Source organism: Monodelphis domestica, chromosome 4 (genome assembly GCF_027887165.1).
Source record: "Monodelphis domestica isolate mMonDom1 chromosome 4, mMonDom1.pri, whole genome shotgun sequence".
NCBI lineage: Eukaryota > Metazoa > Chordata > Mammalia > Didelphimorphia > Didelphidae > Monodelphis > Monodelphis domestica.
Window position 1 is genome coordinate 284,459,012 of NC_077230.1, and position 12,146 is coordinate 284,471,157.

General features: G+C 37.2%; 1 protein-coding gene across 5 annotated transcripts in view; it reads left to right on the forward strand.

The window, feature by feature from the left end:
- Positions 1-12,146, forward strand: part of NTM (neurotrimin) — a 1,347,813-nt gene that overhangs the window by 1,332,500 nt on the left and 3,167 nt on the right. For 2 of the 5 annotated variants that reach the window (XM_056825118.1, XM_056825121.1), the window contains one exon: positions 5,138-5,170. The exons of 2 other annotated variants lie outside the window; for them this stretch is intronic. In XM_056825118.1, the coding sequence (XP_056681096.1) occupies positions 5,138-5,170 (33 nt within the window). Of the gene's footprint in view, positions 1-72; positions 858-5,137; positions 5,171-12,146 lie in introns of those variants that run through there. One more of the 5 variants, XM_056825122.1, reaches the window with a different exon arrangement.

Below are 12,146 nucleotides of genomic sequence, written 5' to 3' on the forward strand. Positions count from 1 at the left end.
TACTTGACAGTTCTGAAATAGAGAACTAAGCAAATGCTAGAAAACAGACTGCTAACAGCCTCTCACCAACAGGGCCAGGAACACAATGTATATGGAAGAGTCAAAAGATTCCAAGAGCTCTTGACTTCAGACAAACACAATAGCCTCGATGGTTTTTTCACACCCAGGCTCTCCAAGGAAGTGGAAGATCATTACTCAATTGAATTATTTTAAAAATTACCTCCAAATTAATTAAGTACACATATTGTGGTTTGTCTTTAGTCCCCTCCTCTCAAGATGTCAACTGAGAGGTGAGGTTCCCCTCCTCCTGAGGTTTTACGGGGTATATTAACTCATTTTCTCATCTCTTTTCCCCTCCTTTTCTTTTTAACTTCCCTTGCATGAGTCTTGCATTACTCCCTCCCCCTCTGTCTTGTAAGGAAGTCCTGCTTGAACTCTTGCTTGGCCCCAGTAATCCATGATGGTAGATGACCATTAACCACAACTACATACTGAATCTACAATTAATACAGAGGGGAATATGCTGTGATGAGAAGAGTGTGAAGAGTGTGTGTTTATGTGCATGTATGTTAAATTCTCTGTTCAATGGGATGGCAATGATGCCAAAGGCCATAAAAAAAAGATTGATTATAAGGGAACAAAGTAGAAAGAATCATGGTCTTCTTTCCATTCTGCCCATTCACTAACTCTTTTGTCTTGGTGGGAAAACAAAATAAACCAAAATTAGAAAAGAAATAAAACAGCATCTGAGAAACTTACAAGATAGAGCAATCAAGGAGAAGGAATACAGGAATCACAGGGAAAAAAATAAAGGAAAAGATGTGACAAAAGCAAGATTGATATAATGTATAGAATCAGGGTTAGGGTTAATTATATATATATATATATATATATATATATATATATATATATATATATAATAGTCACATATAGACTTGTGTGCAGAAAGGAATAATGAAATAGAAAAAATAACATTAAAGATGGACATTTTTGGAAGAGAGACTTTCATGGGTTGAGAGTTGGACAGAATCATGTAGAAGGAAGATGAAGAGATGGGCCAGTCAAGAAGATGGATGCTTTTTTTTTTCTCTCTTGTAGAGATTTTGAGTTTGCCCAAAGTAAATAAGTTAATTCTGAACATACAGCTCATTCTTCATGGTCAGTATCTGTATGTTTTGAAAACTCATTTAAAGTCCATGGTTTCTATAGAGATAGAATTTAGATCCAATGTGGCCTCTGCCATACAGAAGAAATATTCTCTGTTGAAACTGTCTTATGAAATGAAATAAGAATTACACAGTGAAGGCTGGACTAGAGTGGGGAGACCTTGGTTCTATTCTTTGCCCTACCACTAACTTACTCTCTGGGTGACGGGGTAAATATTTTTACTGTGACTCAGTTTTCTTGTCTGTATAAATGAGAGGAATGGATAAGATAATTTTCAGGATCTCTTCCAACTCCAATTTTGTTTGAAATATACTCTTCCCTTATCCATCTCTAAAATCCTTCCTGTGAATTGGAAAATGAGTAATAGTAAAAATCCTGGGGCTCTAGAAACAAGCCTGGAAGAAAGGTTGACAACAACTTCCAATTCTACTACCATTTTAATGGTTACAAAGGGCTTTTTACATAACTACTCTGTTATACAGGTAGCACAAGTAATATTTTCCACATTTACAGAGGAGGAAAATTTGATCTCAGGGAGAGTGAAGTGACTTATTCATGATCACACTACTTACTCCTAAGTAGCAGAACCTGGACATGAATCCAAATCTTTCAGCACTCTTTACTCTTTAACAAGGTTGGCTTTTATCTGTTTTGTGACTTTGATTTTCTTCTGGGCCTTGGGGCTCCATGGAGAGAGAGGGATAAGAGCATTATCTAGCACCTTAAGACTTGCAAAAATAAATTATATACATTTTCTGGCTTGATCCTTTCAACCACCTTACGGGATAGATGCTGCAGGTATTGTTATCTCTGCTTAAAAATGAGGAAACTGAGACACATGAAGGTTTAAGTGACTTGCACATGCTAACACAACTAAGAAATGAGGTACTTTTCATAAAGCTCTTAGCCCAAGGACTGGAACATAGTAGGCACATAATAATTTTGTCCTTTTTAGGAAGCTCAGCACCAGAGCTAAAAGCATTTATTAGTAAAGAGAGAGAGTTTGATAGAGGTAGAGAGAGTTCACAGTCTTTTTAACTTAATATAAGATCAGGTCCCAGATTTCAGCCCATTGAGGTCCCCTCCAGGCTTCACTGTCAGTCAGATCAAGAGTGGAATTTTTAAAAAGCCCTCTCTTTCCCAAGCATGAATTTTAAAGCCTACTAGCTCCGTCCTCCATGGCAACGTTGTACACTGAAGCTCATGCAGGCACCAGGGGATACCAGGCCATTAGATATGACATTACTCTGTAACGCCCATCATTGGAGTGCCTTGGGGATGGAGGTATTTTATTTCACACACTGTCTTGCATTGAGGCTTACCTATCTGTTCACTGCATCTTTTTAAACTCATTTTTAAACCATCTTTCTATGTAATAGAATTTGCCCTATTTAGTGAGGTTAGGTTTGTTAGTTACTTCTCAGCAGGCTCTGAATAGATGAGAGAATCATGATTTTCTTCAGATAACCTTCAAATTATGCTTATCTTCTCTTGGAAGTATGGCATAGCTTTATTTGAATAGGGATCAGGGAGGCACTCCAGGTGCCATTATAGTTCAATGGCCTACTGAAAATAGAACATTCTTGATATGAGTATTCAGTTCCTTAACTTTTCCTTTTGCACTGTCCCCTACACAAATACTAAAATTGTGCACCAAACACTTGTGTTGGTATTTGGTGGTACAAGATGTCTTGAGCACTATGTAAAAAATTCTGAAATAGGACCCTTTGCTGTTCAGTTCCTCCAGCTGGTAAGTTTTCTGAGGTCCTCCATATTCATTCCCCATCCCATTGCCCTTTGTCCTTCTCTCTAAGGCATTAAGTCAACGTAGATGGTATCACTAGGCAGGAAAACATCCCCTGATTAATGCGTTAATGCCTGTGAATCTGGTGGTGACCATCAAGCCAATTTATTAGAGAACCTGGGACCCAGAGTAAACTCTATAAGTCTCATGGACACAATTACAGCATAGAATTATTATCAGGGCCTCCCCATAGGGGAGTGACGAGAATTAATTGGACCCAAAACTCTAGCATTTAGCATGTTTTTGGCATATGTGTTAACATTATGCAAGTTGGTTCTTTTCTTGAAGGTTTGGATATCTTGACACAATGCAAGACTTCAGGGTTTTCCATTTCTGAACCCATCCTTGAACTCCCCTATAAATTTGGCATGACCTTCCCAGATTAGAAAGGGAAGCAGAAAGAGATCCCTCTGTGAATGTATGGGAGCCATCCAAATCATCAATATTCTCTAGGAGAGGTTTATTTGGAACTCGTGTGTGTGTGTGTGTGTGTGTGTGTGTGTGTGTGTGTGTGTGTGTGTGTGTGTGTATGTGTGTGTGTGTATGTTTTCCTCCCAACCCCCAACTTGGCTTCATTCTGTAGTTAATGAGAAGGCTGCAATTATAATTCATTCACATTCTTGGCAAGAGAATACATGTTTGAACTGCCAGCCTCGTGTATCCTTAGCAGCCAAAATGTCATTCACAGGCTTTGCAGATGACCAGAGCTGGCTCAGAAGTCCCAAAGATGCTCACATTTCTGGAACCCCAGCCATTCCAACATAATATGGGTTTATATTGTACAGTTTCTGCTAACCATAATTTATTATTCCTCCATGCTGAGGACTTAACCAAAGGAAATGGACCAAACTATCGCATAAGGAATTTAAGTTAGATATGAGGAAGAATTTTCTGGCAATAATTTCATTTTTTTCCAGAAGAAAACTCCTTTTAGATGATGGAGCTATAATAGTGTTACTTAAACTAGCCCAAGTACAATTATAGTGAAAGTCAGAGACAAAAATGATTAATGTTTTCCCCAGTCTCAGTAGACACTATGGACTTTTACCTTTCTTTCAAGTGGTTTATGCTAGAGCTTTTGGGGGAAAAAAACTGAATGAAAAGAACCTCAGTTTCTTGTAAAGCTTTTTACTTCTTGAGTCTGAAATATAGTATTAACCTTGGTTTGTTTTTTAGTGCTTTCCTAGATTGAGAGCTAGAAGGGCCCTTAGAGCCCATCAAGTCCAGCTCCCTTCTTTTTTTCAGAAGAGGAAATGAAAGCAGAGAGGCTGACTGACTTGCCCAGGGTCACAGAGCTTGTAACTGCCTGAGGCAGAATTCAAATTCAGGCTTTTCTGCCTCCAACTTCAACAGGCATTCCTCTATGCCACCAACTTGCTTTAAAGACTGTACTTTTCTGATGCTCCCTATGGACTCAGTCACTTTTAGATCAGCAGTAAATAGAGGGAAAATTTATGTCACATTTCCAAAACAATCCAAAAAAGAAACTCCTCTTCCTCCTCCCCCCTACACACATTCAGTTCAAAAGACTTTGTTGACTCTGTGTCTTAGGGAGCTTAATTTCGCTAAACTTCTATTCCTCCCTTTCCCCTTATCAGCCTAAAGAGCACAGGGTTACCGGATACACAAGTTAACCTCTTTTACTCTCTGCCAAAGGTGACAGGGCATCTTTAGACCAGCAGGTAGTCCTACGGGCACCGATCCTATTGAACCCATTCCTTGAGCAGCCATCCTGGCTCTCCTAACAAATTAAGTTTGGATCAAAAAGATTATTCACCCTCCCTTCTCCAAAGCATTCCCTCTGTATGTTCTTGATGACAACTCGCTATTTTCCACTAATGATCCTTGTTAAAGGAAGAGTCTCATATTTTGCATTCTGATGTATAAATGCTATAGACTAAGACGACGCCAAGTAGTAGCTTAATATAAAGCTCCTTTCATCTAACACCGCTTCCACATTCCCTAAAACATTTAGCTGCCCCTAAGAAACCTGAGGAGAGTCCGCAAAAGGACTAGGCTATTGACCATTCATGATATATTCATTTGAGGCAAAAGAGAGAGAAATGAAGTCTACCCTGACTTAGGAAAGTGTTTCCCCCACAAACACATCTGAGGACAAAATGATCTCTTTCTACCTTAACAGTGGATTGTTTTTAATTTTTTTAGAAGAGAAAACTACAGTCATGACACCTTGGAAAGGTTAGTATGCTTTTTTCTTAGGCAGTCACTGCCTTGGGGGGAAGGATCATGGGAAATCTTTCCAAGTATCTTCAAACTCTTCTCTGTACACTTCGCTTTCTTCTGCTCTGTTCCTGAGCTAATCCTGGAAGCCTGCCTGGTGGAAACACTTTCTGGAGCTTAGACTTTTCATGCACTCATATAGACTAATTCTCCAGCACATTTCTGGATTCCTTGTTCCACAGAGATGCTTGCAACCTTTCCCACACTCTGACTGGACTGGATCTCAGCTTGCTCACAGGAACCTAACTGATCTTGCTGCACTAATGTAATCCTGTCTGTTCCCAGAGCAACTTCATATGTGATCTATGTACCAGATCTTCCTCTTTCTTAATCCTGAGTGCTTTGGAGCAAAACTCTCAAAACTTGATCTTGCATGCTGCCTGTCAGTTATTCCTTTTCTTTATTCTTTCTCTTTTCACATCTAAGAATGGTGGGGAAGGAGGGTGGCTTTGGGGTGGGGATGAAGAAGACGGAGTTTCTTGGGTGAGTCACTTGGATAAAAATACATCTTTCATGATTACAAGACATTCTTATTGCCCACTGATGCTCATAATCATTGCTTGGTCTGGTCATGAAAATCTGTGGGTTTCTGTACTAACATAATACTAGCAACACTTCAACATATGCTGGACAGGAGGTAGGATTGGATGAAGAATCATAACCTCCTGCTACTGAGCAGATCAAAGACCTCCTCAGCTCTATTCAGAAGAATGTTTGAAGAAACTAGAACCATAATATTGAAAAAAACTATTATCCTTGGATAATAGGCTCTGGGAAACATCATTCATTTTGTGAGCCCAATTAGGATGAATTTGGGTAGATCGTATTCTCATGGTACAAAATTACTAGATAGTTTCAAGAAGACTATTGTTCCTTCTCTTTTCTGCCCCTACCCCCCAATCCCCAACAGCTTGTTTTTGGAAAAGGTTATTAGAAACATGCCAATTTGCCTTTTGGAGGGATCCTACCTTTTGGCAGCTGGAACATCCTGCATATGGAAAATTCTGTATATGGAACACTTTATGATAAGACCTTGAGTTGGTTATTCACTTAGCACTGCCCTGTGTCTGCAGGAGCAGTGGCTCCTAGATGAATATGCAAGGAGTGGTGTAAAGAGGGAGCACTGTCCATTTTTGTCAATATATCTTAACTATGTAATCTCAAAAAAGTTTGAGCTTATGTTCCACCTACCATTAGAAACTGCTTCAGCTTCAGAGCTTCACAGAACTCTGTGGCAATTCCCTCTCATGAAACTATCTAAAATACTGGCCAGGTATGTTTGGAATTTGGTTTGCTTATATTTAGTCTGATGATTTTCAAAGATATAATTTAATGTTGCTAACTCTAGTCATTAATTTCTTTGATAATGGACACAAAAGTAAAGAATTGGACATTCTGCCAATCTTTTCATATTCCTTCATATCCATTTTTATTCTGTTCTCTGAACATCCAAATAGTCACTATCTTTTAATGCACTTGTAGCCTTCTTGCTTGTTCCATTAAGCTCTTGTTGGGGATTAATGCAATCGTTTGCAAAATAAGTTGGAAATGACCTCAAGAAAAAACATAGAACATCCTCACCTGGACACAGAGATAGATCATAAAGCCAGAATCTTAGAGTTGCAAAGAGATCCAATGTCTATCTGAATACTGATTCTTTCAATGCTCCTAAATTGAAAGCATCCAGTCTCTGCTTGAAGGATAGCCATTGACAGAAAACTCAGTGACTTTCTTTTCAACAACCCTAACTCCTTGGAAATTTTCTTCATGTAGAGATGATCTCTGCCACTCTGTCACCTGCAACACCCCCCCCCCCAATTATATTTTATCCTTTTCTCTGGAACCTAATAAAATTATTCTATTTTTTTTCACATGGTGACCCTTCTAGTACTTAGAAGACAACAACCATCCCTGTCTCAACCTCATCCTCTGTTCTACAGGCTAATCTGCTCCTTACTTTTCCCCCTTCCTTGTTGCTTAATGTGTTTCTTCAACTTCAACAGATAATTGAAAAGGATTTGAGTAAGGTTGAGTGTGTACATGGCCCAGGATAAATGCAGTGCAGGGAATTTGGTGTAGAAATGAAGAACTTTCAGGGGATTTGGAGAAAGTTATTATTTTTCTTTTTTATAACATAGATGCTTTTTTTCCCACTTTATAACATTTTTTTAACACGACAGGTCAAGATTCTTTCCTGCCAACTCTTTGTGGTGCATCCCAGTGGGGAGTGGAGCCACAAGGAGCATTGATAGACATAATAATGAAAGAGAACATAGAAGGGAAACAGCAGCCCAGAGTTCACACCTGGCAACCCCCACTGGGCCATTGTATAGCTTTGGTGGGGGGACATTTTCCAGCCTAAGAACTGCCTCCCAATGTTAGACTCCCTGGCTTGAAAACATAGTTTTCAGCCCTTCTGTACATGATAACCAAGCTGCCACCTCCTGTGTTGCACAGCCAGCTGGGGGATTTCCCCAAAGGGGAGCTTCAGCAGTCTAGTCAGACCTCCATGAGGAGCAAAAAAATAAAAGGAAGAGCATTGGGAGTCACCATTTGATTTGTTCTTTTCTTGTTTTATAGATTTCTTCATTTCTATTCATTATAGTAAGGGCTATTACTACCAACAGCCAAGAGGTATAAGGTTCTCCTCAAAGCTGGTTTTATGAATGTGTGTGTGTGTGTGTGTGTGTGTGTGTGTGTGCGCGTGTGTGTGACAGAGCCTGAGGTAGGAAAAAAAGTATTATCAATAAAAATTAGTCCATACCTATGGCATGGCTTTCCAAATAGGTATTTGTAGGTATTTCATTTTTATTTTTGAAGATTTTTGTTTGTTTTCTTTTTGATCTGAACCTATGGTTTTATATTTATAGCAAGCTTCTAGTGAGGAAACCCCCTCTATCAATGATGTCATGCCTGCTCTGTAGAGCATATGTAAAATCTTACTTTTCCACTATTTGTGGAATAAAGATATACTTGAACAACAGCTTTTGTCAGGAGCAAACACAGAATCCATATTCCCTTATATACTAATGTGTGTGTGTGTGTGTGTGTGTGTGTGTGTGTGTGTACTTGGATTCAAAAACAACTGTCAGCTTCAACCCTAGACAATGGTCTTAGGGGTGAATCCAAAGACATTGATGGCATCGTTTAAATAGGAAAAAAACAGACCAATCCTTATTGTCCATAATATTCCTTAATCCCAAAGTGCTTTACATAGGATGGATAAATTGCTGTATGTAGAATCAGAGACTATTAGTTCTAGAAAGAGAGCCAGAAATTATCTCAGCCAATCTCTACCTGAGGAGTCCCATCTACAACAATCCTTGAGACATGAAAATCTAGCTTCCACCTGGAAATCTTGAGCTATTGAAAATCCTTGAGTCCTCTTGAGAAAGTCCATTCCATTTTTAGACTGTTCTAATAGGAAAATGGTTTCCCCCTTATATTAACTTTAGATCTTCATTATTCCATGATATAACCATATCAATTTATTTCCTCTTACACTATATGTATGAATATATATACTTTTACAATGACCATGTGCCTCCTAAGCCTCATCTTTTCTATAATATATATAATATAATATAACTAATCACTGAGAGTTCCTTCCTGAGTCTCAAATGGCATGGTTAAGAGTCCTCTCATCATCTTGTTGCCTTCTTCTAAATACAATCTAGTTTGTTAGAATGTTTCCTAAATTGTAATGTGCAGAACAAAACACAATCTTTTTTCAGAATATGATAGTACTAGCCCTCCATTGTTATGGATAGCAGACTTCAATTAATAAAGCCTCATTCTGAATAAGATTTGGACTGCCATGTCATATAATTGTCTCATACTGAATTTACAGTTTGAAATAAAACACTCAGATCTTGTATGTGTGTGAACTCTTTTATAGAAGTTTTGTTTCTGCCCTGTGAAGTTACTTTAAAAAATGAATCTAATTAAAGATATTAAATTTATCTATACTAAATGTCATCTTTTCAGATTTGATCCGTTTTACTATGTCCAAATATTTTAGGATCATGGCACTACCATTCAGCAGATTGGCTATTTGTCTAGCTTTTTATCATTCACAAATTTTATAGATATGCCAGATACATCTTCATTCTAGTCACTGACAAGGAGGCCATAGAGATGTTCTATGAGATTTTTCTAGGTTACAATAATCAATACTGTTTGGTGCTAGTCTTTTAACCATTTAAGAATTCTCCAAATTATATAATTAATACACAAATTTATTATGGACACATTTTTTATCTTGAAAAGATTTTAAAAAATACAGTGAGAAATTTTATCAAACATTTTTTCTATCTAGGTATTCTCATTCTGCCATTGTCCTGATTTACCAGTCTAGAAACGTTGTTCAAAATAGATTTATTCTGATACATCCTTTTTGAAGAACTCAAGCTGTCTCCTACTGATCATTGCTTCTCTTTCTAAGTGTTCAGAAGCTAAGCCTTTAACACCTTTTAAAATTTTGCTAGGAATTTAAACCAGTCTTACCAGTCAAGAGGATGAAGAATACATTCTGTCTGTCTGTCTCTCACTTTGAAATTAGCACATTTCCCTTCTCCTGAAGATTAGAATGTTAATGCTTTTTCTTATTTAAATTTCACATTAAAGTCATTTTTTGCCATATTTTTTAATCACAAGATCACTCTTCTTGGTAAAGAATGAAGAAAATGATTTAAGAAGAGCAGTTCTAACTTTTTTCTATTATGTATCATTAACTATTTCATCCATCCACTCCAAGCAGTGGTCATATCTTAAAAATTCATATAGCAAGGAGTCTAAATGCTATGAAGACCTATTTATAATTGTACTGAAATCTTCTCTAGATCCCTGGAAAGTTAGATTGTGTGTGTGTGTGTCCACCTGAATTCACCAAAACAACAACAACAACAACAAAAAACCTCTTTCGTTTGTGTTTACATTTATTCTAAGTCTTAGCTCATTCTACTCTTTAGCTACTTTTGATAGTCTTACAAAATTACACAACATTCATAGTCCTTTGACTTCTTCATACACTGGCTTCTCTAGTTTTCATATTCTCTAAATGTCTTTTTATAATGTAAAGCACTTTAACTTTCAGTTCTTCATTTGAATCATTTACATCACTGGAATTTTGTTTTTCAGAGAAAAACATCCAGCCTGAACCAAAAAATTTTTGAAGAATTTTAGGCTCTAGGGTATTAGTTTTCCTTTCCCTAAATTCTTCAAAATCCACTCTCCCCAAAGGATGTATCCCTGTTCCAATCCTAAAATAACTCAGTAAACTTTTCTCAAAATTCCCAGCACTTTTATACTTCAGTAAATAGTTCCTCTTTGTTCATAGGATTTACATCCTAAATAGTAGTTCTCATTTCTTGCCCTATATTTTAAAGCATAAAATTATCAATAATTCAAAATTTACCAGTTTTTCTGCTTTTATCAGAAAAGGGACACCAGTCTATGTCCAGGTAGTTGAAGTCTATCCTCAATCTCATTAAATTATGTACAATTCAGAGAACTACACTTTAGAGTCCAATTTCCAGACATTCTTTCCTGAGTCTATAAAGTAGACTTGGTGGAAGACAGTTGAATCAAAGCTATATTTGATATGTGTCACACTTCACAAAAATCTGAAATATGATAATCCAAACATTCTACAAAGATGCAAAAAGATGAATAGTTGTTATCAATGGACTTTACTAGAAGATTCATGGTGAAAGTTCTTTAAATAGAACTGGGCCATTCAGGTATTGAGTCACTACAAAATCAGGATTAATAAAAATTGTTTTTTTTCTATGTCATCAAAGCTATAATGCAAGTCAAATTGGGTTTGATTTCTGGGCAATGTTTCTAGAAATATCTGAGGCAATGTGGCATAGAAGGTAGAAGGCTGGCCTTAAAGTTAGAATGACTTTGGCTTAAGTCCTGCTTCTGATCCAGAAAAGCTGTGTAATCATGAGCAAGTCACTGAATAATTCAATAATTCTTTAAGACTATACATTACAGAAAAAAATATTCATCTTTTTTTGGAGTCTTTTCCAACTAGTAGTTCCCCACAGCAATGAAATCAGAGGTCTAAAAAAAATTCAGTTGCCTATTGGGTCAATATGACTCTATATTGGTGATTCTCAACCTGTGGGCAGCGACAATGAGAATACATAATGCATTTCAGGTATTTACATTCCGAATCATAACTGTAGCAAAATTACAGTTTTGAAGTAGCCACCAACATACTTTTTTGGTTTGGGGTCATCGCAAGATGAGGAACTGCATTGCAGGGTCACGGCATTAGAAAGGTTGAGAACCACTGCTCTATACTCATATGTGAAAAATAAAAAATTTCACTAATTCATGAAAAATGCTTCATGCTGTTCTTCCTGAAGAATGGAGAACCAAAGAAGGTGCTGGAGAGAGAAGGAAATGTGTTGCAATATAAAGTATACTAGGTTTCCATTAGATTGTAAGCTCATCAAAGGCAAGGGCTATCATTGGCCTCTTTTTGTAAACTCACCATTTAACACGGTGCCTGCCACATAGTTGCATTAATAAATGTTTACTAATGATCACTTTACTGGTTTATGGTCAGTTGAAAGACTTAATGGTCAAAGCAATCTGGACAAATCACTTAAGCACATTAAGCCTTAATATTTTCATCTGTAAATTGAGGATACTGATTTTTTTACTATCACATATTGCTATCATGATCATCAAATGGGATTATTATTATATATTGATTTCAACCAAAAGACCCTCTTATTTTTAAGTCCTTTATCCCAGGACTATCCCATGTAAAATTCTGGAATGGTCCAAGGATTGTATTCCTTTTGGGGAATGGAATTTCTCCAAGGCACTGAGGATTTCTTATAAGGATTAAGGTTAGAAATGAGGTCAGATGGACAGAGCCACTGATACATTTTGAAACATCTCCAAGCTTTGTCAC